At 50.1% G+C, this 26575-nt stretch overlaps 8 protein-coding genes across 8 annotated transcripts; 3 read left to right on the top strand and 5 right to left on the bottom strand.

The window, feature by feature from the left end:
- Positions 1-9: 9 nt before the first annotated feature.
- On the top strand, positions 10-2363 carry KY384_003860 (uncharacterized protein; the record flags this gene model as incomplete). The annotated part of the gene is made up of 2 exons (XM_044812369.1): positions 10-47; positions 104-2363. 2 exons carry the CDS (start codon positions 10-12, stop codon positions 2361-2363), a joined length of 2298 nt encoding a protein of 765 aa, XP_044671502.1.
- Positions 2364-5046: 2683 nt separating this feature from the next.
- Positions 5047-10855, bottom strand: KY384_003859 (uncharacterized protein; the record flags this gene model as incomplete). The annotated part of the gene is made up of 2 exons (XM_044812368.1): positions 5047-5359; positions 5409-10855. 2 exons carry the CDS (start codon positions 10853-10855, stop codon positions 5047-5049), a joined length of 5760 nt encoding a protein of 1919 aa, XP_044671501.1.
- A 1217-nt stretch (positions 10856-12072) lies between these two features.
- Positions 12073-13271, top strand: KY384_003858 (uncharacterized protein; the record flags this gene model as incomplete). Its single annotated transcript, XM_044812367.1, has 2 exons — positions 12073-12188; positions 12236-13271. The coding sequence occupies 2 exons, from the start codon at positions 12073-12075 to the stop codon at positions 13269-13271; spliced, it is 1152 nt and encodes a 383-aa protein (XP_044671500.1).
- Positions 13272-13657: 386 nt separating this feature from the next.
- Positions 13658-14776, top strand: KY384_003857 (uncharacterized protein; the record flags this gene model as incomplete). The annotated part of the gene is made up of 2 exons (XM_044812366.1): positions 13658-14096; positions 14196-14776. 2 exons carry the CDS (start codon positions 13658-13660, stop codon positions 14774-14776), a joined length of 1020 nt encoding a protein of 339 aa, XP_044671499.1.
- A 131-nt stretch (positions 14777-14907) lies between these two features.
- Positions 14908-16953, bottom strand: KY384_003856 (uncharacterized protein; the record flags this gene model as incomplete). Its single annotated transcript, XM_044812365.1, has 3 exons — positions 14908-15641; positions 15674-16763; positions 16816-16953. 3 exons carry the CDS (start codon positions 16951-16953, stop codon positions 14908-14910), a joined length of 1962 nt encoding a protein of 653 aa, XP_044671498.1.
- Positions 16954-17342: 389 nt separating this feature from the next.
- KY384_003855 (uncharacterized protein) lies at positions 17343-18388 on the bottom strand (the record flags this gene model as incomplete). Its single annotated transcript, XM_044812364.1, has 2 exons — positions 17343-18213; positions 18282-18388. The coding sequence occupies 2 exons, from the start codon at positions 18386-18388 to the stop codon at positions 17343-17345; spliced, it is 978 nt and encodes a 325-aa protein (XP_044671497.1).
- A 1415-nt stretch (positions 18389-19803) lies between these two features.
- KY384_003854 (uncharacterized protein) lies at positions 19804-23088 on the bottom strand (the record flags this gene model as incomplete). The annotated part of the gene is made up of 1 exon (XM_044812363.1): positions 19804-23088. The coding sequence occupies one exon, from the start codon at positions 23086-23088 to the stop codon at positions 19804-19806; it is 3285 nt and encodes a 1094-aa protein (XP_044671496.1).
- Positions 23089-24490: 1402 nt separating this feature from the next.
- On the bottom strand, positions 24491-26522 carry GRS1 (Glycine--tRNA ligase 1, mitochondrial; the record flags this gene model as incomplete). Its single annotated transcript, XM_044812362.1, has 2 exons — positions 24491-24874; positions 24930-26522. The coding sequence occupies 2 exons, from the start codon at positions 26520-26522 to the stop codon at positions 24491-24493; spliced, it is 1977 nt and encodes a 658-aa protein (XP_044671495.1).
- Between the last annotated feature and the right edge of the window lie 53 nt (positions 26523-26575).

Raw genomic sequence — 26575 nt, 5'->3', positions numbered from 1 at the left:
GCTTATCTCATGCTCTTCGACCTAGGACGCGTCGACGAGAAGCTAAGGTACCTCATGTTCATCCTTCGAAACTTGAACCCCACTGACAAAAGTCACGCTTCAGACTCTGGCAACGTGCAGGACAACCACATCGAGAAAGAATTCCGCTTATCGACTCACCCCAACAGGCCCCTACAGGTGTCAGGACTCTCACAGAAGAGGAAGGAATTTCCCATGATAGAGCCGCGGCTCACGAATCGGTCGAGAAACTCAAGGCTCTTGGTGGTAGGCCATCCCGTGGAGTACAGGAAGATGCAATGTCCTATCTACAGAGCAACGGAAGATACCGAAAGGTCAATATGGGAGAGCACATGCGTAGGGAACAGATGAAATTCGCAAAAGAGCTGGAGAGTTGGGAATCTTTCCTGAAGGAGCTGGATGGCGCCCCTGAAGGCTCGTTCATGCACAAAGTCACAGCTGACGACCGGCGTAATGTTGGTGACCGAAACATAAAATCCCAAGTGAAAGAGAATAGGACCTGGCGAGCCTACTATCAATATCATAAGCAACAAGTTGCGGCCGCGCAGCTCAGGGTCGATGCTTGTGTCGCGAGGATTGAGTTCATGGAATCCAGAGAGACCGACGATAGCGACAAAATCGATCATTGGTCACGTGTAGCTTGCTATAGGAATCTCAGGCTTACTGTTGAGCAATGGCCTGGTTGGCTAGCTGCGTGCGATGAATTGACAAGGGTTGAGAGCGAATTCAAGCAAATCTTCAAAGAAGCACTCAAGTCTCTGCCCAGGAATTTCACCAACTTCAAGAAACAACATGTTCACGATTTCATGAATTTAAAGACACAGATTAGAGATGCATGTGGCCAATCGGCCTGGTCTATGAGTGGGAGACCTTTGAGTGACCCTTTGGATGATCTCTTCGATCAAGAGATTCGGATGTCCCATTTGGTGAATGTACTTTGGCATTTTTCGCAAGCCAAGGACAGTGTAAACAAGAAACTTCGTGCAAATAACGAGACTGAAATCGGGAGTGCGCCCTTGTCGCAGCAATCGGACAAAGTGCTGAACATTTGGATGGAGAGTATTATCAGTCAATCGAAATCCATCAAGGTCCTGATTCGGGAAATAAGATGTTGGCAGAAATGCACAAACTTTTTCAAAGCAGAGCTTGAAAAAGACAGCGGCTTCCTGGCAAACCACGAGCTTCTCTATGAAATAGAGAGCTGTCAAAAGTATGAGAGGAAAGCAAAGGAGCGTCTTGAGCTCGCTGAAGTATTATTGAACGAATTTCAAGAGGGTTACGATAATCTCAAAGCGGAAATTGCAAAAATTCCGTTTTATCAGCGTAAGAGAGAAGAAGAGGCCGGACTTGATGAGGAAGCACTTATTAAGAAGCAGTCAGCAATCGCTGAGAAGCAGGCAAAACTTGCTAAGTCGACCATCATACCTCTGAAGCGACTTTCCAGAGCACAAAGCAAGCCTCAAGACCATAAGAATCTCAGAGTTGTTCGTTCATATGTGAGCCGTTCGCAATCAATCGAGAGAATCGTTCTACGAAATAGAAAGCGCAAAACCACGGATCCACCTCTTGAGACACCACCAAGCAAGCGGAGATGCATTTATTCGATCAAAGACGCGATGGATGATGATATTGAGCCTCCGAGCCGTCCACCTCCGTCTCTCGCCTCTCTTTCGACAGAAAATCGAAAGCGTAAAGCGGACGACGACAATCTACAGTCACGTAATGATGGGTCCCTTCGCCTAGACTCTCCAGAACTTGCTGCGGAGCGTGTCAACAAACAACCTCGTTTGAACAACGCAGAGCATGTTGACCGCATTGAGACACAAAAGCGGGTGGATGAGGCGAAGAATAGAAAACAGCAGAGACCTAGTGTTGTTGTACGAATTCCCAGAAAAGCTCCTGAGCAGCCGAACCAAGCTCGTCTGAGGTCCTACTCTGTTCCACAAGGTACTGTTATTGATTCGAAAACGATCAAGAAACAGACCACTCAAGAAGTATTTTCACGTACCTACAATTTACGTTCCTCGTCAACTGCTACAAAAAAGCCTCAAGTCAGTAAAAACGACGCGCAGACAGTCAATGCGAAGACACGTGGAAACCAGAAACGCCGTGTTCCACCAAAAGACCCCCGATCTGATAATTCCCCGGGTAGGAGCTCAAAGACAAGTGGAAATAAGAAACGCCGTGTTCCACCGAAGGATCCTCCGCCTGACGACAATCTGAGGAGGAGCAAGAGACTCCAGGAAAAGGCAATTCAAGAAACCTCAACTACTATCAAACCCAACCCAAAGATATCCGGCAAGATCGCGAAACCTCCATCATCGAGGCGGGGAGGAAAAAAGTAGAGTCCGGATCCAAGAAGATTACGACGGCCAGCATCCCGCCACGAGCACGACACTCTTCCAGCCATCCGACAAACGCACCAAACACAAGCCAATTCGCTCTCTCATCAAATCAGCGTCAATGGTTGTCACACATCACTATCCCGCTTCATTTCCACGCGGCGATTCCATACAGGTGAAGTAGCGTTGCAGGTTGCCCATAATTGGGCATCCTCCGCTTCAGACCCTTGATGGAGCTCAGGCGTTAGGATCAGGCGTTGCAGGCTGTCTCACGACACGCCTCCGCCTTGAACACCAACGTGGAGTGACTCGTCCGGATCGAGCGTTGTAGGCTGTCTCATCAAATGACATGCCTCCGTTCTGAAGTAGTGTACTGGAGTGAACATGTAGGGAGAAGGCGTTGTAGGCTGTCTTCATTGACATGCCTCCGCCGATGTTTCAAGCAGGGAGTGCTCTACGTAGGGAAATTGGCGTCAAGGCTGTGTCCGCCACTGATGGACATGTACTGGTTGGGGAGACACACAAGGAATGGTTGAGCAATGGGAGTGGGAAGAATCGAGTGGGGCGTCGAATCAAATTGTTTGCAGAAAAGGAGGATACTTTTGTTGCCTCAATGAAAGGAATAAATTCATGGGAGCTGGTCGGTATCGAGCTAGGTTGAAGGGTCATGGAGCAAACCAAATGGTTGCGAGGAATGAAGGGAAGATATTCAGGAGCCGGTCGATACCGAGATGTGTTGAGGGCATAGGTAGCAAACCAGATGGTTGCGAGGAATGAAAGAGAAACATCAGGGGACTAGAGACAAAGGATGGGCGGGGAAACGTCAGGTTCATTGAAGAAAGGAATTTGCCAGAGAACAAGGTCAGATGGTTTGCCAGTTTGCTGATTTGAGGGAGAAAAGCGATAATGGAAAATTGAATCAATGCATGCGAGGATGATCTTGCAACGTCTGCTTCATTTGATAGCCAACCAATAGACATAGACCAACATGACATGCAAATAATTGAGAATTCAAAGACAACCAACCCATCAAGTCCCATCGTCCCTGCACAAACAATTGTCATCAGCTTGCCATCCCAAGTTCTCCCCAACCGCCACAACTCACGTCTTGAAAACCGCCATATAGTTATCTCCACCACACAACTGTTTCGTATTCCCAATACACTTTGTCTGACAAAGCGCATCATTGCTCTGCTTGACAGCCGTCTTCTCCAAAACCCCATTGCCGCAGAAACAGCGATGCCCATTCGCCAAACCCATGTAGGTATACTTATCCTTCGCACAGATCCCCAAGCAGTATTCCTGCGTCATCTTCGCCTCATCCAGATAGCTAACCCCATAGATAACCGCATTATTCCCTCCAGGCTTGTAGCAGCCTTGATAAGTGTACGCGCCAGCCTTGGCGGGGTACGCACCCGGGGCAGCGGTGGGAATCGTCAGCTGGGAAGACAACGTGGTGGCCTTGGGGCAGTTGGTGGGCGCCTGAGGGGGCGCGTTGACGTAGAAGCAGAGCTGGGACGCGAATTGCTGCGTGATGAGGACGTCGGAGGGGGAGCAGACGGCCGCGATGCAGCATTGGGCTGTGTTCATCCAGTCTTTGTTCTTGCAGACACAGGTGGGGTCGGCGCCGCAGCCTGCAGGGAGGGTTTTGGCGCAGTTTTTGGCGCAGGAGGGCACGCCGACGATGTCGTCGAGCCAGCCGGCTAGGGCGGAGCTTGCGAAGGCGAAAATAGTGAGGGGGGTGGAGATATGCATCCTGAAATTGAGTTGGTCTTTTAGGGAGACCTTTTCTTGGCTGCTGGAAGCGTCAGTGGGCTGCTTCGGAAGTCTCTTCGAGGTCTTGAGAGGACTTGGGAAGGAAGACTTGGGACGAGCAAAGTTGGGGTCTTTATAGAAGTATCTGTGGACAAGAGAGATAGTCAGCCACGTGTCGTATGGGCCCAGAAGGAGGCAAGAGCCTTGGCCACATACTCATCCGGAGATTCAGTGCTTGGAAAATGGCTAGACTCACATCGAAAATGCACGGAATAGGGAATATTAGGCATTGGCATGAGCTTGTTGTGGAAATGACAAAGGAGCACCACCTCATGGCTCGGTCCATGTGTAGATGCCGAAAGAATCTGCTGCTTGGCTACCGTGCGTAGATTGATAGCTGTGGTCACGATTATCGAGTGTTGTCTCGAAGCTAGACAAAGGAGGCTTGGTGTGGATTGCCAATAGTTTGTCCATATTCTTTCAGGTGAAAATGTGCAATGAAAGGCTAGAAGCCGGATGCGGTGTGGAGTCTACCTCTGCCCAACCAGCCGACAAGGCGCCGTGTTATCGTCGTTCATCATTGAAGGGTAACAAGCGGCGAATAGGCCATAAGAATACAGTGATGATAGTAGAGGAAGGCAGGAACGATATGCCACGAGGAAAGATGTTGCCAAAATCTATTTTGTTATGATTTGGATCATGTATGAATAAGGAACATCTCGTAATTGATGTTCCATCTTTGCATGAACTAGACATGACTCGCTAGCTGGAAAGTTCATAAAGGTATCTCTTGAAGTAAAGCACGCTTATGGGGGTATCTCATGTACTAAAGCAAACCATCACAAACCATCAATCATATCCGATGACGTCCAAAAACGCCAGATGCCTTCCTCCTAAAGAATGTTCAATGGCGCACGTCTTCCAAAAGTCGTTATTTCGTAGCAGACCCAGGCAAATGCACAGGGACTGCAGGCTGTTTCGTTGCTGTTGGCTCTGGTTGCGAGCCTGGCGTGGCGTTCGCTGCAGGTGCTGCAGCCATAGTGTAGGTCGCAGCAGTCGGAGCAGGGCCAGCAAACTTCTTAAAAACGTTGTCCTTTCTCAAACTTGCCAGGTATTTTTCGGGGTTTTCACGCCGCAAACGCTGGTTTTCACGCATTTGTTCGGCCTCCTTCGCCTCCTCAGGCGTTAGTTGGAAGTTATCCTCCACATGGAAAGACTCTGTCGTCGCAATGTTGAGGATTGGACTATTCGAAAAGTCAGTTGCGGGTTTTGATCAGCTTCAAGGCAACTTACCAATCTTGATCGTGAAGCAAATGGTCTAGTACCGCCGGGTCATCTCCCCTAAATCTCTCAAGATCTTCGCGGGCATTCATCTTGGGCTGGAAAATGTACTCGCGTACGCCCTTTTTAGTATTGCGAACCGGTTGTCGTTTATCCACCACACGGTTTGCAAGCTGTGTCTTAAATAGACTCATGTTCTCGAGCACGCCTTCAAATGTGCCGTCAACCATGAGACGATATACGTACACAGGCTTTTGTTGGCCTATCCTGTAAGAACGTCCGATAGCTTGATGTTCGGTCATAGGATTGAACCACTCATCCAGTATGACTACCCGGTTAGCACCGAACAAGTTCAATCCCACGCCTCCAGCTTTCGCAGAGATGAGACAGATATTGACATCGACATCACCCCCATTGAAGGCTTTGGTAACCGCTTGACGAAGCTGTGCCGGCAAAGTACCGTCTATACGCTCGTAAGCCAGCCCCATTTCAGAAAGCTGATTAGAAACGTAGTCTAGTGCAGGAATGTATTGTGAAACAACGAGGACTTTGTCTTTAGCAGCAACGGAGAGCTTGACAATTTCGAATAGAATATTCATCTTCCAGGAATGTGCGGGGCTCCCTAATGAGTCGGCCAAAGGTGCGAGAAGTGCCTTAGCGTTAACACTGACACTTGGTATCACTGCTTGTAGATGCACCTGCGAAGGGGTCTCTATCCTCACGGAGGGCATCGAATCTGCCTTCTCCATTGTCTTGTTTGCTGCTGCTTCGGTCTTCGAGACAGGGCCACCTTGAGCTTGCTCCTTCTCATACTCAAGCAGTCGATCTTCGAAGAGCTTGGGATGGTGGCAGAGCAATTGCAAAAGTCGTAGCCACCCCCAGAGGACAGCTGCATAAGGATCTCCACTAGCTATTGCTCGGAAGACTGCCTCAACGAAGATTTGATAAAGTCGGCGCTGCAATTCAGTCAACGGCAAACGGATCACAAACTCCATTTTGCCGTGCAACGAGTCATGCAACACGGCATTGTCTCGACGATGGACTTTGGGCTCGATGTCAGCCTGTAGAGCCTTAAGCCTCTTTAGCGCCTCTCGATACTCTCTCTCGGTTGATTCCTGGTACAGACCGTCATTGATTGGCTCTTCGTAAGCTGCTCTGAATTCAGCTTCTGTGCCTAGGAATTTGGGTGAAATCCAATCGATGATAGTGAAGTATTCTATCAAGTTGTTCGACAGAGGAGATCCTGTCATTGCAATACGACTGCCGGTCTTTATCCGACTTATCCAGTAATGGAGCTGGGATCTCTTGTTTTTGAACCCGTGAGCCTCGTCGGCTATCACAAGATTAGTTTTGTTAAGCAATGTCTCGAATATATCGCGATGGGCGTCATCCTCGATTGGTCGAAGTCCGCTCTTATCCTTTTTGTTGGCAAGAAGATCGATAAATGTCTTGTAACCCATGATTAAGATACCACCTTCACGAGCCCATGCTTGAATGTGGGCAACCCGCTCAGTGACCGACTGACTTGCGCTCAGCTTTCGTATAAAACCAACTACAGTAGATGGCGGTTTCGGCACCCACAGGATGAGCTCGTCCCACCAGTTTTCAACCAGTGCCGGAGGGCATAATATCAAAGTCTGTAACTTCCGCAGAGGCGCTGGAACCTGTCGTGCGACTGCGGCATCAGGGTGACTACTTGCTGATGATAGAGCGACGAGTAGTGCAATCACCTGACTGGTCTTGCCAAGGCCCATCGTGTGTGCAAGTAGACATCCTTGGAGCACTTTTGGTTCAGCTGTAATCTCTCGCCATAGGAATTGAAGACCAGAAATTTGATGCGGTTTCAGACTGCGAGAGCCGTTCCCAAATCGCGGATCGAGGTAGATATAGGCTTGGTTCTCCGACTTTCCGGGATTTACTATGATTTCGGCATCTGGGTGATCGCTTTTGAGTTGATCATCATCGCTCGCAAGTTCCTTCCTGCGTCGTTCCTCATTGAGACGGAGTCGATTCTGCGCAGTTTCTTGGAGATTGAGCGTGTCCTGACTCACGTACTTCACGTATACCCTCTTGCGGCGGTGTGAGGGCCGCGAATCTTCTTCGCTATCAGATCGAATCTTACGCTTTTTCTTTTTCTGAGGCATTGGAAGTTTCGGTCCTCGAGTAGAAACAGAGTCAGCTTCCGACGAATACTCGTCACTATCGAAATCATCTTTGCATTTGTAATATTCTCTGCTTTTCAAGATAATATCGTAAAAGTCCTCAAACCGGTGCATCGTCTTCAATGTCGCTTCAATGTTTCTCGGGCGGTGTCCAGAATCGTCGTAAACCACAGGGACAACATACGCAACGAACCAACTTGCAGCTTGCAGTGCTCCTTCTGAGACCACTGACGTCTGGCCTCTAAGTGTTGAAATGTTTTCTGTGAGGGCGCGTAATGCTAATTCGACATAACGTTGAACCTCTTCCATCGAGCGGCACCGTAAAAGACGCCAGACAAGATTTCGTTGTGAAATTGAACTACATTCGATCATACGGACTAAGACTCTTCCGTGGTCTCGCTTCTCAACTAGTGCCGCTCCATCCATTTTGCATACGGCGCGAACGTCCCAATATGGTGGTAATTTACGTTTCGATGGCGTGTTCGCCGGAGAGCTGGCGTGTTCAGTAGTTGAATCTAGGTCAATGATACTGCTTTGGGACCGTTGGCTCTGTTGACTCTGTTTGCTCTGTTGGCTTTGTGATAACAGTGGGCGATGTTTGAATTTGGGCCTCGGAGTATCACCAGTAGGACGAGCCCAAACATCACTATTCTTGCCGCGGTCAAGAGGTGGGGTCTTGACATGAGGTAAAGGCCCAATCTGTACTGATGATATTTCTTCGGGTTCAATGTCGCTGGACAGCTGTGTCAGATCTACGATGTCGGGCCGCTTCGAAGCTGACGTCCCCAAAGCTGGTTTCTCTGACTTTTGAACTTTGATGGACGGCGTTGGTGTTCTTCCATTGCCAGGAAGAGGCGCAACTTCTGCAAAAGAAGAATTCTTAGCGTTGGTTGTATCTTCATTCATTGACATTTCGTCTTCGAATATGGCAGGCTGAGTGAAATCCATGGCGTCCTCCTCGTCACTGATCACAAACCCATCGAGGCTATCCTCCGAGCCCGTTGTCTCTTCATCTGACGAAATGAGGTCTTCCTCGTCTGCGGCAAGGGGCTGTTCAAGGGCGTCTTTCATCTCCCTTTTCTTCTTTGGTGGTTTGTGCGCACTTGGCAGCTTATCGGGGGCCTTCTGAAGCTTCAATACAGCTTGCTTCCATTTCACATCTTCGAGATCATAAACGGAAGGCTGCAGAGACCCGCATTGACGGCGAAGTTTCGCCTCGTTGGTCCATGGTTCCTCTAGAATCTCCGAGCGCAGCTTTGAAACTCGGACCGATAGAATTGAGATGTCTTCTTGCATTGCGCGGATTTGGTGCGGCTGGGATCTGTCCCGCTTTACGCGCATCCAGATGCGGTATGCCTTTGGCTCAAGCTTAGGCCTCTTTTTTTCGTACCAAGCCTGGGTGATAGTTTTGACAGTATCGTCGACGACCTCCTCCATCGTCCCACGGCTAAGGACAGGCTTTGTTGATTTCCCGAGAGGTCGCTCGATCTTGCCAGCTTCCTCCTCCATCTCTCTCCAAGTATCGAGATCATATTCACCTTCTGATTCAGAATCACCATAAGCGGGCAGGATCTTTTCGGCGTCCTCAACATAATTCCATTTCTCCAGTGCCTTCCACATATCATCTTCCGCTTCATCCTTCGCAAAAGCAGCATCAGTGATGGCAAATCTATCAACACCACCGTCAATGGCTGTAGAGATTTGGCCAGTGTGTCCATCGATCCAATTGGATCGATTTTCCCGAGTGACAGTGACTCCACCTTGACCATCTGGAGTGAAGACCATCATGGACAAAGGAACATGTTTTTTGACAATGCGTTCGGGGTAAGGAATCATGCCTACGCAATTTTGTTTCTTAGAGTTGAGCGAAAAAGGTTTGCACTGCAGAAAGTGCTTGATGCGCTTGTTGACGTATAACTTTCGGCCTGAACCTCCTACTTGTGGAGCAACAATGCTGAACTCGAAGCTCTCACCCCCCTCTGCTTCGGGCAACAATTGAGAAAGAGTAGTCTGAGGGTAGAATATTTCGTCGACCGGGAAGCTTCTCAAGCCAAGATATTCCTGGTGCGGCAACCTTTGAGGTGTCTTGCCAAAGCGTCTCGTATTCACTTCTATCAGATCGGCCTTGAAGCCCAATTGAAAGGGCTGACGGTTGGAGAGACGATCTGGCGATGACTGTAGCTCATTATGCGCTTGGATTGACTCCACTGGGCCGGATCCTGGAAGCGGCATCGAGACTGGGACCACTCTCTTCCGGCCCCTCTCATCGACGTGAACCACTCCAGGCTGCATGTGATCTGAGACACTGACGATAGCGATGCCTGGCTCGAGAAAGGCTGGCTGGATGTTGAGCTCATTTGAAACTTCGCGGCTGGGTTCTGACATGGACTGGCGGTCATCGACCTCTTTCACAGATGTTTCCGGGACAGGTAAGGCGCCAATGTTCAGATGCTCCTCCATTGTGACCTCTAAATCATCGCTCCTCGCTGTTTGCTGGTCTGTTGGTCCCACAGGCGCGACGAAAGTAGGAGCAATCCTCTTTCTCACTTTCGCTGTCTGACCAGGGGTGCATTGCTGCTCCTGTTCCATGTCCGGCATTGCTGTATTTTGTTCCGGAGTATGACTTGGAACTAGTGTAGCGCCAATAACATCGCGTCGTGGCAAGCTGAGTTCTCGATCATTGACGGCAGTTTGGTCGACTGGCGACGGAGCAGCAGTCGGTAACATTGATTGGGGTGAGGCGAAATTGCCAAAGCCGGTGCCGTTACGGACGTTGCTCCAGTCAAAAGCGGGCAACGTATGTAGCTGGGCATAAGGATTTTCAAATCCATCATCTTTGATCTGTGGAGATTGCCATGGTAATAAATCACCGGGCCTCGGACTGGGTTTGAAAAGCGTTCCATAATAGTTTGGGGTCATGTCAGGCTGCACTGAGGCATGGGGTCTTGAGAAGTTGCTCGAGGAGTTTCTTATTCCTTCCTCTTGATACTTGACAGATTCACGGCGTAAGGTACTGATTAGATGCTTGATACTGGCGATATGCCCGAAAGATCTGATACCAAATTCTTCCCTCAAGCATGTTGAATCGATCTCTTGTAGTAGCGCTAGACCTGTAACATCCAGCTCACGCAGTTTAGCGGCCAGTTGTGCCTCGTCAGGAAATGATGTTGAGTGGTTTGTTTGTCTTAAACGACTGTAGGGGTTGCATAGCGCCAATACCACATCTTCAACGGACCAATACCATGGATCTCGTAAGGTGGCATTGCTCGCTTCGATAGAAGGCTGTATCTGCGCCATGCCGGCGCATTCTTGATTTGGCGATAGCTTAGATCATTATGTAGATAGAAGAGTGTATTGTTCAGGCAGAGGGTGTAGGTAGAGGAGTGTGCTGTTCAGACAGAGGATGTAGAAGTTGTGAAGTAGTTGGGTCACGAGAGGTTGTTGTGGGTGACAAGAAGGTGGAGGTCGCGAACTATATATGAAGTTTTCACGATTCGGGTTATTCGATCAAGAAGTGAAAGCTCCGCAACGCTGAAAAAGCGGTGTCTGCTGCGGGCCACGGTCAGATATCTCCTCACTCTCAGCTCAATGCGAAGTCTGGAATATATACCCTCTTTTGTCCTCGATTGGTTCTAGGTCTGGAACGGCTAGACTTGGAACAGCATGGCTATATATACAATCGAGCCTGCCATGCCTACCGATAGCCGTTGGTGCTGTTGGTAGAGATTGAATCGTTTCAATGTTTATTTGTTGTAGAATAGGATGCGGCAGCTCTTAACCCCTAAATCCGATTGGTCATAATCGATATCGTGAGCCGGGTAGTTGTTGTTGTACTGACTTGGTTTGATGCAACAACTAGAGTTGCAAAGCTGTCACATCATTTCAGGCTGATGCCGGGCTTATATCATGGCAAAGAAACCATTAGACTATCCACCACCATTGACAGAAGGACAGACAGAGTATCTGCTATCAAACATCAAAAACTGGTCTATCTGGAATGGACTTGCCATACGCCCACCAACGACCTATGTCCTAGGGAGCATTGACCCGTCGCGATCGCTGGCGACAGCAGCTCCGGTGACTTTGTTTCCAAGTCTGTTCCCACGATCTTGTCTCCAAGAAGCGAGGGCTATTCAACATGCATACAACGCACTGTATGCTGCCGTAGTTCGGGATGAAGAGTGGCTCAGGCAGGTCGTAGAGGAGTAGGTATGATCTGTTGCGTGCCTTTTGTCTAAATTTCACGATCTCTTAGAACTCCAGTTACGATAAGTTGCTGTCTTGACCACTTGTCTCCCCTAGCCCTCATTCTTATTCGCGAGCATCTTGAATCTTCATCTTACCCAATGCGATTAGACTTTTAGATGTGGACGACTTCATTGAAAATCTTTGGCAAATACACTTAGCAGTCAAGAAGGAAGGCTACGTACAGGTAGCCTCAACAAGATGACGAGTTGATCTACCGACTAATTCCAAACCAGCCCCTTTCCTTAGGTATTTTCCGCTCCGATTATATGGTGCACAACGATCCGTCAGAGCAATCTCCGAAAGCAGAATTAAGGCAGGTCGAGTTCAATACAATCGCTGCATCATTCGGCGGCCTTTCAGCCAAGGTTTCCGCCCTTCATAAGTGACTAAACCCCTGGGGCGCCTATGCCAAGCTGATCCTGAGTTTAGACATCTTCACACTATCTCTGCATTCCCAGAAAAGGTATCCGATATTATAGGTGATACCTCGCTACCATCAAATCCGTCGATTGCACTCATCGCAAAAGGCCTTCAGCAGGCTCATCAAGTCTACGGCCCGTCAAGACAGGTCCCGACGCTTCCGCTGTGTATTCTTTTTGTAGTTCAAGATCCCGAGAATAACGTCTTTGATCAATACGCCATTTCATCTCGTCTCCAAGAAGAATACCAAACCACCGTCTTCCGACTTCCCTTCTCCTCTGCACTCACACACACTACACTCTCCAGTGAGCGGAGTCTGATCTACAACCCTTCTCATGCTCCTTCGACTTCGTTCGAGGTGACAACGCTTTATTACCGCGCAGGATATTCCCCTTCAGAATACTCAACTTCTGAGGCTTGGGACGCAAGGCTACATTTGGAACGATCAGCTGCGATAAAGTGCCCATCTATTCTGACCCATCTAGCTGGAAGCAAGAAGATTCAGCAAATCTTAGCCACACCTTCTTCGCCATACCTTGAGCGCTTTCTCTCGGGTACTCCGTACGAGGCATTCATTGAGAGAATACGAGCGACATTCGCAGCAATCTATCCATTGGATGACAGCGAAGCCGGTCAAAAAGCCATAGCTATTGCAAAGGATGAAGAGAAGGCTAAAGGATACGTCCTGAAGCCTCAGCGCGAAGGTGGTGGCAACAACATCTACGGCACGAAAATCCCGCCTTTCGTGCAGTCGTTAGGCAGCGACGAAAGGAAGTATCGCAGTCATATTCTGATGGAGCTGATTGAACCCCCGCCTCTTCGTAACACAATATTTCGCAATGGCCAAATCCAAAGTGGTGAAGTTATTGGTGAGCTAGGCATTTATGGAGTTTGTTTGTGGAAACATGATCAAGGAGAGGGCAAGGGTGAGATCTTGGAAAACTATGAGGCAGGCTTTCTCCTACGTACGAAAGGGCGTGAAAGCGAAGAAGGGGGTGTTGCTGCAGGCTTTGGTGCTGTAGACAGTCCTTGTCTCGCTGATTAGCCTGCAAGAAACATTACGGTATTATTATTCAATATTACTAGCTTGCTTTTAGCTTGGAATGGCTTGCAACGGTAGATTATCCACATTCTCAACAACAACGATCTTATTCGTTTTACGTCAAACATTTGCAATTGAGGATCTTGGACTTTGATATTGAGATCATTCCACCTGAGTCTGCAGACGAAGACGTCTTCAACAATCAGCTATTTGGCGGTGAACCTTGAACAGCTCCCAGTACAAATATCTCTACAAAATCAAATCAATCGTTCTACGAACCACGCAATGTATGAAAGCACCGATCTCCCACGATTTTCGTAGATAAAGGTCTTGAAGCACCGAGACTTTCTCTTGATTTCCCTCCACCTTCATTCCCAGCATCAGCAAAAATGTCGCCCTCACCAGCGGCCTCTCTCACAAACTCCGACGCTCCTTCCAAACGCCCTCCAACACCAGCCAAAGATCTTGAATACGGCCGACCCTCCCGACCAACAACACAGCAAACGCACTATACGCAACAACCATCTCAACGCCCATCAAACCACCGTCTCCGCTCCTCTCGTTCCTCCTCCCGTCGCTCCTCCATTAGCAAGCCGCCCCTTCATACCGAAAACAACGCAAATCCTTTCTCTTCCCCCACCAATGTGCAACCCGCAGCCAATGGCCACATAAGCACTCTCGCCCCCCCAAACAGCCTCCCAAACCCCACCCACTTCCCCGGTGACCCAACAATCCCCATCCAAGAAGGAAATCTAGACCTACAACAGCCTGATCCGAACACCCTCCCATTCAATCACCTCCACCCCTGTTATCCCCACCAAAATACCCGTAAGTAGCCTCCCCTCTCCCGATCCTCACCCTACCACCGCGATCAAATCTATTCTCCCGATTACATCTTCTTCCTACCCCACTGACCTTTTCCCACAGACGTCCCCCTCACCTCCCCCCTGACCACCTCAACCCGCCTAATCCGCATCCCACGGGATTGGGAAATAGCAGGGGACATGGCCCCCACCTTCAGCGAAGTATACCCCGAGATTCTCGCGCCGTGGGTAAGCGAGCAAGATTTCCGCACCCTCATAAACGGCGTGAATGCCCGGCTCATTGCCATTTTCGCTCCCGGTGGCAAGAACGGGGTCGAAGGACTGGGGGGTGGGATGTATGGGTGGAGGCAGATTCTTGACGTGTTGTTGGGGGTGCTGAGTGGCTGGATTACAGAGGATTTGGGGCTGACGGCTGTTAAAGGGGGGTTGAGGGATGTGGAAGGTTTCGTGGAGAGGTGGAATGGGGAAAGGAGAATGGAGGGGGGTGCGGGGTTGGGAGGGATAGGTGGGGAGAAAGGTGATGAGGGCGAGGACGGGGAGGTAGCGAAGTGTGTGCCATTACGGAGGACGGGGTATTTGAGTCTGGATATTCAGGTGCCGGATCCGAATCTTGAGAGGGTGGTAGAGGAGAGTGTTAATGGGAGCGTGAATGGGGCGGGAAATGTAGGGGATCGGAAGGAGTGAGAAGATCACTGTGTATTACTTCGAGCGTCTCTTGGGCGGCGTAGGTGCCTTTATTATGATACCACTATGTAACAAGAAATTCTCTATCCTACCATTGAAATCTAGTACAATAGCCCGGACGACCTCCATCCCTACCCAGCAACAGCAGCCCCCACAGCCCCAGCAACACCAGAGAAGAAAATCCCCTTCAGCACAGTCTCCCCCTCATCAGCAGCCCAATGCCCAGCCTCCTGCAATCTCTTCTTCCACCTCTCGCGCTCACTCGGCAACATCTCCTCCCACTTCTTCGCCTTAGGATGCCTATCAATAATATGATTCGGATGATGCAAACCCACCTTCATATCCTCTGTCCCCTTCGTCTCACCACTGGGCTGATGTATAACAATCTCATGCAACTCGCCCTGCCCAAGCGCCGCCTTCCTCTTCTCCACCAAATCCGTCAGCTTTGTCGCTTCCCCACCTCCCTCCCCACCACCACCCTCACCCCCACTAATTCCAACCTCCCCCCTCGCCCGCCTCATCTCCGGCCGCCCTAGCAGCGCATTCCTCTCCAGCCTCCCCATCCCCTCGCCCTCAAACGGCAAAACCCACTGCTCATACAAGCCCTTTGACAACCACTTCTTCGCGCCAATCATCTCGGGCACCCCACCCCTAATCTCCGTGAACGTCTGCAGGAAGAAGCTCGCGACCGCGATCGCCAGCACGGCCATGAAGAGCGAGAACATTGTCTCTGTAGCTTTGCCTCTGCCTGCCTTCGGCACGCGGAGCACGTAGGAGGGGATAGGGTCTTCGTTGCGTTTTCGCGATGGGTAGGGGGATAGGGGGAGGGTGTGCACGACGCAGGTGTTGGCGATGGAGGTGGAGGCTAATTTGAGATATTGGAGGGGGGTTTGGGACCAGGGTTTTGTTTGTAGGGGGGTGTGGAGAAGGTGAGGGATGTGATGCTCGTTGGGTGGACGGAGGTGAGGAAGAGGTGGGATTTGAATTTTAGGTTCTTGTAGGGGCCAGAGGGCTTGTGATCGAGGGTGAGGATCGTGATGGAGGTGTCTGCGCCGGCGATGGCGATGGCGTGTTGGATCAGCTTTTGGCTGTTTGCGGAGGACGAGGAGGGGTACGGAAGTGAGGCCACGGCGAGCGCAATGCCGGATTTTATCTTCTTGTGTAAGCGCTTGCGGAGAACAAGCTGGCCTTGCGTTGTCATGAGAAGGAGCTCGGAGCCAGCGCTTGAGGGGAGGTTTTGTAGTATGAGCAGGAGGGTGGGTGTGAGGAATCGGATGGAGCGAAACTTTGGGCGGGCTTTGGAGGCAGCAAAGACGTCTGGGTGAGGATTACTTTGTATGCAGCGTGGGACGAGCTCTCGGTCCCCGCCTTTGCTGTAACTGCATTCTGCGGTGTAGATGTCGTAGTCGGTACAATATGCGACAAGAAAACCGTCGTCCTCCTCTCCCAAAGCCGCGAGGATATCGATGTCTGCGGCTTCCTCCTTCTTGCCTAGCCTTATGCGTGCTCGTATGTCTTTTGAAGTTGGACTATTTGTATCTGCTGCGAAGAGAACGATCTCCCCTATCGGCGCCAGGCCTGTTGCGACCGCGCCCAATCGGGGACCATTACCTTGAGGCCGCTTGGATAACCGCAGCACTCGTTGGAAGGTCTCTGGCCTCGAACTTTGATCTGGTGTGAAATATGAGATTTTGCCTAGTGCCTTTGTCTGCCCTCTCGATTCAGGGGCTTCCTCTTGCGCCGGAGCAATGTCCCCCTCTGATGCGCCAGCTTTGCGCCGTGGTGGGTACTCCAGCAGAAATGATCGCAAATGCTGATTCTTGCCAGCTTCCTGGTCTTTCGTCGAAGAATTGATTCCAGCGAAAGCACTGGCCCATAATTCTGTTGTCTGCGCAAAAGCTAAGGAGGTGACAGAATCCTCGTCTCTAGAGAGGCCAATCTCGACGACTTCAGAGATTTCATACTTCTTGAAAGCATTGAGAAGAGTCTAGCGGGGAATCAGTCAAGATACTCCTAAATTATAATGATATGCGACTCACAATCTTGTTCCCTACGCCGCTGCGGCCTTCCCCTCCTCCGCCGCCTACCAGTAGAAAGCCGTTGGTCTGGGGATCGAAGTCTGACGCGTATAAAGGACACTTTAACGTGATCTGCGCCGTAGCATACGGTGGAGCCATTCAGGAGACTATGAAGTCGGGTATTCTGCAGGGGACACAATATGATAGTCGCGAGAGCTCGATGGCAACTCGGAGATGCCGTAGTGCCTGCCAAGCCTGCCTCCCATTAAATCCCGCTGTTTGGACGTGATATCCATCTGCTCCATTGTGTCAGAACATCTCGATTTTTCAGGATACTAGTATTCATCGACGAGGGAAGCGATTGATTGTTTCATCATAGAGTACGTTAATTATATACACAAACCGAAAATGAAGTTCACCACGCGCTATGTAAAATACCATTCCCACCCAATATTGCTGTTCAAGTCGCGATGAAGATTATCGTACAAGTCATAGCTCATCAATCAAGACCTTCGTCACAAAGTACCAAAAAGTCGTAAGGAAAGCTTTCATATCCCCATCTTCCGTGCCACAACAAACTGCACCCTTATAAAAGCTTTCACGTCAGGCCTCATGATCTCTTCCTTCACCTTTTCAATCACCTCCCTTACTTCTGCCTCCTTCCACCCTTGATATTTGGTCAAAAGGCGTAAGCCCACAGCCTCTAGTCCCTCCAGCACAGCAATGAGCGCCATCTTGCCTGCAAGTTTCTTTCTCGGATCCTCACTCCAATCACCAACGGGGAGATCAAACGTCTTCGACTTCGTCACGGTCAGATGCGCAGCTTCAAACGCAGGCTTCTTCAGATGATCCATATTAAGCGGTCGCCTCGCCTTCTCAGCCGCGGATTCCAAAGCGCCATTGAAGATGCTAGTGTAAGAGTTTTCGGGCTCGTTCATCAGTGTCACTCTCCCGTGATCCGCAATTTCTACTGAACCGCCGATCTTCAGGTGTTTCGAGACTTCACCGTAGATCATTCCCCAATCAGAGAAGGCACCCCCAAGTTCGCGAATGTGGATGAAGTCGAAAGGTTCATTATACGTCCATTCGTCCTGGGCATCATCGATTTCAAATGTCACATTGGGTGGTGCAGCGCCAGGATGTAATGCTGTGCTAATGTCCGTAGCAATTACGGCTGCATTGGGGAAGCGTTCAGCTACTGCAATGGCCCAGTCGCCCAGGCCCGTTCCGATTTCTAGAATGCGTTTCGGACTTCGAGGTATAAGACCGAGGGAGATCTGATTGTCGAGGAGTGATAGATACGTTTGGTAGAGGATGGAGAGGCGGGTTTGCTCGATGTCGTCACATGGCATTAAATAGGTCTCGTTGCAATAGAAGCGGCCATTTTCTAGAATGGCAGGGGCGACGGATTTGATCGATCTAGTAGATCCACTGAGTCTGTGTCAATGATCCCAAACGGGATCTTGCCTAAGGATATGGGGACGAACCTTGACTCATCCGAACGAGCTTCCGGTTCCGTCGACGTCCTCGGCTGCTCGCCTTGTGTGCTGTATTCGCTTGTGCCCGGTTCATCAACCTCAATTGGTTGAGACATCTGCCTTGTAGAGTGTAATGCGGTGCCAGGATTGGGGTTCCCAGGTATCTGGGTGTCGGAACCAGTGCAGAGCAGGTATATAAGGAAGAGACGCAAGGAGGGATCGGGGATCGGAGGGACGAAAGCAAGGGGCGATCAAGAATGAAGATATCACAATCAAGACATGCAAGAAACAGACATCACGTTCATCCGGTAACGACAGTGTGCAGTGAGCTCTACTCCTGCATTTTGAATTATAGTAGAAGATGTTGAGGTAGAAAAGAAGGAGCGAATCAGCGTGCGGGATGAGTCCTGAGACATGGAATTGTGAATACAGGAACAGAATATTTAGACCTTAGCTTCATGTGGGATCAGGAACCTCTTGCGAAATTTGGACGCTTGGAGGGTAGAGCGATGTAACGGAGAACGAGTTGACCGGCAAGTCGAGAAGGCAGAAGGTTTTGGGTATGATCCACTCGACAACATTGCTACCAGGCTACCAGGGCTCTTATGCAGCTTCGTGGCGTGGCTCTGCATTAGTTTCCAACCCGACAACAAAGGCCCGTCTTCCGGCCCTCTGTTACAGAACAAGTGCCAAAGAGGTCATTTTACCCCCCAGCACCAATTGTATGTGAACGAGAATGGATTTGATATGTGTCAAAGCTATGTGTAGGATCGTAGGGGATGCCTGAGGTGCCCGTTTGGACCGGTGGTGCTCTGCATGCCGGCAACCCCCCACAACAGAGCACATGTGAGGTGGATGGCGGAAGGGTAGAGGATGAAGCGAATCCCCTCAGATGCTCGATTGATCTATTTATTCCTCCGGCACGGCATAAGCGCGGTCAATCGCTTAGGAGCTCGGGCATCCAGACTGTCGGGTCAGGTACGCTTCCAAGCATGTTGGATGATCCCTGAGCTATAAGGATCGCTCTGGGTAGCCAATCACTGTCAACCCACCAGAGCCGAAGTCGCTGCCAGAGAAGTCTGGGGACGCAAAGTGATTGGATCTTCTCGTCTCCGGTGCTTCAACTTACAGGCATCGGAATTGCCTTACCGCTGGACATCAAGCGTGATGTTTTAGGCACGATCAAGCTTAAACATCACGCCGTGCCCTTGCAGAATCGATAGAGAAGCTGGGAGCCAATGGAGCACAGGCTAGATCGATGAGATCGATGAAGAGTTCTTGATTAGAAATTAAATTTCACACATTATGGTGGTATTCCTGTACCCAGGCATCTCCAGCCAGAATATAGGCCCTATGTAAATAGTTGTTGAATAGTCATGACCCATAGATACTCGTTTCCACCGCTAAATACCATAATTGAAAGCAAAAGATGATCCAGCATGAAGGGGTATTTTTCCACTAAACTTTTCCCACAATGCCCAGACTCCATTGCACAAAGCGCCTGTAAAAGTATTCGTACCTACCTAGCCTTCTAAGGGCGATTGGCCAACCCTTGATTGACTTGCCCCTGCATCTTCCTCATTGCTTCCCGGTGCGCATCCATCATCGCACTGCCCCTCTTCATCATCTCTTTATCGAGCTGGCTCTTTCGCTGGTGTTCCTGCATCTGTGCCACCTGCTTGCTGTTGATCGCTCTCTGCTTTTCAGCCAAGAGCTCAAGTCGACGCTGCTCCAGCTCTGCGTTCTGGCTAGCGTTCTGGTGAGCATTGTCAGATGCTAGTGAGGCACGCCAGGCTGATAAGGTGGAGTCACGCGACGGGTTCTGTGAAGGAGACTTCATCTGCGCAAGCGAGAGGCGCGATGGGTTTCGAGACAGCATCGGGGAGGTCATCGTGTGTGTATAAACTGGCGTGGAGCTGCCAGAAACAGTTCGTTGAGGTGACAACAGCGTCTGGGAGCCGTTTTGATGTTGCTGCTGAAGGAGTGATCTTCGATGCGAAAGAGGCATGTTGTCCGAGTCTTGGTTCACCAAAGCGGCGGATGAGGAGCTAGCAGATGGGTTGCGAGTGAGACCATTCCGAGGACTCAACAATGAAGTAGAAGAAGGCTTGCTTTGAATGATGGCGTCACGCTGCGACATTAGATGCATAGGTGAGGGAGTGAAGCGATTTTCGAAAGACGATTCGACTCCTTCCTCGATTGGTTCCTCTGCTAGAGGTGAGCTCACCATTGGAGAAGAGCTGCTCCGGAAGCCTCGTGGCGTCTGTGATTGGCGAGCTTTAGCTGCTGCAGGACGAGAAGACTCCTGGTTGCTGTCGTTGCTGCTGAGGGAGGTACGAGACGGAGACTTCGATACGGTCTTGGTAACATTCAAGTTCGGTGCCGAGGGAGAGATGCGAGGTGACTTTTGCTTGAAATATGGGTTGACGGAAGCCTTGTCAATGTGGTCTGGTGTTGATGCTTGTTCCTTGCTTGCTGTATCTTCCGGTATGGCATTTGCTGTAGGGGCAGGCTCCGCATTAAGCGGTGTTTGCTGGAGCTCTTGAATATTGACTGGGGCAGTTTCTTCGGGCTCTGCTTGTGGCTTCGTGAGTTTCTCTTCCTCAAGTATCGGCGCTTCGGCGCTGTCAAGATGCTTGGCCCACTCGTTGGTACGATAGGCCATAACTACTTTGGACGTGCGATCCGGTAGATTCCCCGAAAGGCTGGTTTGAGTCCTTAATTGTTGTGGGCTCTCTGACTTGGTGACCGGCTTCAGACCTAGCGCATGCCCTGTAAGAGGGTTCTGGGTTTGCTTTTCTGTTAACGTACTCTCACGCTCGGTGTCTCCCGCATTTCGTCCAAAAGGACCGAATGAGAGGTCAATCTCCTCATGCCACGGAGTTTGTTGTGGGGTAGCGAAGACCTCATTTGATTTGACACTGGACGTAGCTGGGCTATGGCCTCCCGTAGACAGCTTCTCTTGACTTGCGTTGTGAATGGATACTCCGTCTAAGGTTGCGGCAACTGAGGAGACTCTGTCCTCTTCGATGTAAGGAATGACAAGGGCTTCTTCGGAGATTGTTCGCCCCATCGAGCGACGTTTTGATCTGCCCGAGACTTTTCTGATGAGAGCCGAGCCGGAAAGTCTTTTCGCAGGTCGTTCGGGGGCCCGATCAGACTCCGCAAAAGTTGCAATTGAAGACTTGTCGTCGCTGTGCTGCGAGGCTGAATCATCGGGAATTTTGAAGGGTGGTGAAACGACTTTCGGCTTGAGCGAGAGGTTTGGATCGATCATTAATGTGGCTTGCTGCTTGGGTATTGTTCTGGTAGTTTTTGATGACTTGATTGAAGAAGTTTCTGAGGCTTGTGACTTTGCAACGGCAGCTCGTACCTCACGGATCGATGCCTCTCTTGATGTGTCAGCTACAGACCTCACGGATTTCCCATCCGGTCGGACTGCGACAATCTCATCATCTTGGCCAACGTGAACCACAACAACCCTGCCTCCTTTTTGCGAGCTCTTCGATGATGCTAGGTTCTGCATCTCTAAGCCTTCAGGAAGATCCCTTACGTCAACGACACTCATTGAGCCCTTGCAAGTGCTTGGTTCATCTGTTCCAATGCCAGAATCGACCTGAGACCGAGTGCTGCTTTTCTTTCCATATACTGCATCCCACATCTGCATATCGCGGTCGTTGCCTTCCTCCAGCTTTTTGCCTAGCTCTTCTTCAGCTTGATCACGTTCCAAAGCTTTGCGCCGTTCTTCGGTGGCTTTCTCCTCCCGTCGCTTCTTGATGATGTTCCAAACTTTCATCTGGGACATTACACCGAGAATGCATAGTAATATGATCCCAGCGATTTCGACACGAATGCCTCGAGTGATCGGGTATGGACCGTCGTAATGAAGCGGGAAGAGCCCATTATTCAGGTTCCAGATATATAACCAGAACTCTTTCAGACCTGCTCGGCTGAAAACGTCAACACCCAATAATACAGCTGTCGCACCGGCGAAAGATGTTGACCCAATCAAGCCGTAAGGACGAGTGTAATGACTGATATAGAGCCCAAAGATGCCGACAGTGAAGCAAGCAATGAATATTGACTTGCCCGCAGTAGAAGTAATAAGGCCTCCTGGTTTCAATGTCAGGAACCACATCCCCAAGCAGAAACCGCCGAGAAAGCATCCTAGCCCTTCAGTGACATCTGCAAAAACGACGGCGATTGCACCAAAAATGAGACCTGTGACTGCTGCTGCGACAAAGTAGGCTCCTTGAACAGCGTTTGAGACAGGCGGGTGCATCACATAGATGATGAGGATTGTGACACAGAGTGCGAAGAGGTATGTCGCCGAGCAGAAGATATGCAGCCATTTTGTTTTGATGCCGATGATGGTATAAAAGGCCCCAGTCAGTATCAGTAATGCTCCAGCGACTGCTAATGCGGGTGTGACCTCTGGGTGGATAGGTAACCCTTCGATGTGTGGAAGGTTGGTGATTGACCCGTTGATGGATCCATTGAAGGGCGTTGGAGTAGGACCGATGACCACACCCGATGTAGATGGATCTGGGCTTGTAGCTGATGCTGTCTCATTGCCACTGTCGCTCTCCTGCGAAGAGGCAGACTCAATTTGAGACGATGGTACCGCTGAGGAGTCTGTGATAGAGACTGCTGACTGTGAGGCTGCCGAACTGGGCGGAGGAGTAGAAACGGTGGATGGCGCTGCTTTGCTGGCCGTCTCTTCACGTGGTAATACGAGTAGTCTCCCTCCAACTGCCGGATTGCTATTGGCTGCGAGGACGATGATCGTCAAGCAATATGTCCAGAAGGTACGCATATTGATATTGTGGGGACAGAGCCTCTTTACTTTTCAATCTGTACCATATATTTCCAGCTTATGTAGGCGTTCATGCTCAAACGGAGATGTGCAAGCTCATGGAGCTGTTCTTCGTAGGAGGTTGTGGTGGAGCTTCAGCAGGTCAATTGACAGCGTACAGGATTCAAACTAAACATTAAGGTAGTATTAGAGTGCTTTTGCATCAACGTCAACAAAACGAATGGCCAGACAAGCACAAAAGGCATGAACGAACGAGAGGAGCTGCACGAAAAGGTCACGAACAGCACATCTTCAAGCTGGTGAACGCACGAAAGCATTGACAAGGGCGATCAGCAGCTAATGAGACTTCTCACCGCCCTGCAGGACAGGGTAAAAGATTGGGAGTAGCAGAGGCTCTGGACCTCTCATGGGGCCCTGGCAAGGCACATGGTGGGCGAATCAAAGCTGGCCAAGAAGCTGGAGAAATTACATCTTGGGTAAGCAGCGACGGGGAAGCTGCGGAGGTCTCGGGTCTGGCGGTTGGTTTGATGGAATCGTCAAGCAACGATACCGAATCGAGACAGCTCTAATGAAGTGTGCTGGCCTGAAGCGGCTGGCTGTGCTGGACTTCGAATTACTAGCTGACGGCAGTTGGGGGCGATCAACTCGTAAGATTTCGTTCTGTTCCTTTGGGTTTGGGTTGAGGAAGAAAGCGACAACCTTGCGGACAATTGAGCCTGCCGATTTCATTTCATTCGCATTTCTGGCATGCATGCAGTAGCGATCTCTTTCCCGCCGCGCTCGTATGGAGATTCTCGTCTTGCAGTTGCAGCATCATCGTGGGCAGGGGAGGAAATATCGCGGGAGGCGGATCCCCAGAAAAACAAGGCGACTTAATCCTTTCTTGGGTTGCACTAATCTCGTTTACGATGGTTAAGTTACGGGAACAACCCCTGCACTAATCGGTCGATCATGCTGCACGTTGCTGTCCTTTCGTCATCTACCAGTGTGATGGCCAAGGTCTACGTGCATGAACAGCATGCAAAGGCCAGCAGCTGCCTCGTGGATCCGGGAACATGTTGGTAGGATCAAAAGCTAGTTCCTACAGCCACCTATCTAGCGTATAATACATCGCTGTCTCCAGCATATCTCTCCTTCATCCAGGGAATCATTTCCAGGATCCAGTGTATAGAGCTCACTCGGGAGCTGCAGCTATCCTCTCCACCTGTCATGCTTTTAATTCGCGATTATCGGGACTCTTTGTCGTAATGCCAGCCTTGTGGGCTTCGCATCGCCTGCATGATGCGCCCCAGAATGGCCAATTTTGGCCAAGCTGCCCGCAAGCTGCATTATTCCAGCCAGGATCACGATGGAGCCTGCAGCACGTCGGTCCTTCAAATGATTCGCTCAATTAACTCGTCAATCAGTCCACGTCCTGTTGCGTAAATTCTGGCAATTCGTTCGCGATATCCTTCCACGTGCTTTCGCCCTGCACCAGGCTCTGGACAGCATTGCAAATCCTGTCTTCGTCTGCTCTGACCTGTTTCGTGCTGTCTCTGTCTCTCAGTGTGAATGTTTCATCTTTGACAGACTGAAAGTCCACCGTGATGCCTAAGGGCGTGCCGAGCTCGTCATTCCGGGAATATCGTTTACCGATGCTTGCAGTGGAATCGTCAACGCGGTTAGTGATGCCGAGTTGTCGGAGTTTCTGGCCAAGGCGTCGGACTAGGGGCTTGAAATCCGAGTGGGAAGAGAGAGGCACGAGAAGGACTTTGGTTGGAGCCACTGGGGGCGGGAAGGAGAGAACCTGTGGATCGTGAGTGTTCAAATATTCTCCGATATTAGCAGGGGCGACAACTTACTCCTCGCTCTTCACTGCCTTCCCTCGACCAATAAACATGCTCCATGACAGTATAAAGTATCCTACCAATACCGAACGCTGGCTCGATGACATTCGGCGTATACTCTCTGACATTCTCGACCCTTGTTCTCCGCTCGATTTTAACCAGATCTTTATCGATTTCTGCTTTTCCACCACCAACATCGGGCACATCGACCTCAATCTTACCATTCTCCTCGAGGTCAAGAGAAAGCTTCTCGCGTACGTCTTGCGATAATGATTCTACTGCTGCTTCAACAGCTTTGCCGTCTTTCTTGAACTTAGGACCGAACTTCTTCTTGTCTATGTCAACCACCCATTCCTCGATTGTGAGCGGTTCTTTCCTCGTTTCTCTCACGCATAATGGAGCACCGGTTTTCTTCGCATGAACTGTGAGATCGTATGCACTTCTGTCCGCACAGCCGACACATTCTATCCAACCATAACTCGTGAAAAGTTCAGCATCCCAGCAGTCGGAAGCATAATGCGCCATTTCATTTTTCATATGTTGCCTAAATCGTATCTTCTTTGGATCCGCGCCGATTCGTAACAAGAAAAGACAGATTCTCACCACAAAATAGCCAAGAGTTTCGTTGTCAACAATGCCGGTTGAGACAGCCTCGCCCATGGTCATGTGCGTGAGTTCTGTGCTGCCTGATAATTGCACGTCTCTGTTGAGCAATCCGAGCTTTACATTTTTAACTTCGTCAAACCTGGGATGCTTCTTGCCTCCTTCAGGATCCACAAAGTGCTCAATCTCTGCCATCATAAATTCTCGTACCCGGAGGAGACCGGCCCTGGGCGAAATCTCGTTTCTAAACGACTTACCGATGCAGGCAGAAGCGAAAGGCATGGATTGTTGATTGAAATCTAAGAGCTTTTGAAAAGTGAGAAATTGACCTTGAGCGGTTTCCGGTCGTAGGTAGCCCGGGAGATTGCTGCTTGGGCCAATGGATGTTTGAAACATGAGGTTGAAGGCGACCGGAGGCAGTACATCACCACCAGTTGTAGGATTCTTTATCTTATGCGTGAGGATGAGAGCGCCCAATTCCTCCCCACCAAAGTTGTCAATCTTCGCAAGCGTCTCTTCGTACTCTTGTACCACAGCATCATCAAGTCTTATTGCGCCGGCGTCTTTCGCTTTCTTCTTTTTCTTCTGAGCTTCTTTCGCCTCGTCGACAACTACTTCTTCACCACGAGCCTTTTTATTACCTGTCAATCTCGCTTCGAGTACTTCTTCTACCAAGTGATCTGCCCTGAAGATCTCCCCTGTTTTTGGATCTTTGCACATCCAGTCTGCGAATTTGTCGACGTGACCGCTAGTCTTGAGGACTTCACTAGGCGTAAGCATACTACAGTCGACTTCCAGCATATCCTCCTCCAGGACGAAATGTTTTCTCCATGTATCTAGGATATTTGCTTGTAATGAGCAGCCAGGTGGGCCGTAGTCATAAAGGCCGGAGACGCCGCCGTAAACTTCGAAGGAAGGAGTATAGAAAAGACGCCGTCGTAGCAAATTGTCCAGTGTCTGTCTGTCGAGTGGCTGACCAGTCTTAGTCGTCATGTCAGAGGACATGATGGATCGTTGGTATGGAAGGGAATATCTAAAGCTGGTGCTGGTGGATGTGA

The sequence above is a fragment of the Bacidia gigantensis genome (genome assembly GCF_019456465.1).
Source record: "Bacidia gigantensis strain McMullin 20006 chromosome Unknown contig_180, whole genome shotgun sequence".
In the NCBI taxonomy this organism is placed as follows: domain Eukaryota; kingdom Fungi; phylum Ascomycota; class Lecanoromycetes; order Lecanorales; family Ramalinaceae; genus Bacidia; species Bacidia gigantensis.
The sequence above is the reverse complement of the archived record's forward strand: the minus strand, read 5'-3'. Positions and strand labels throughout refer to the sequence as shown.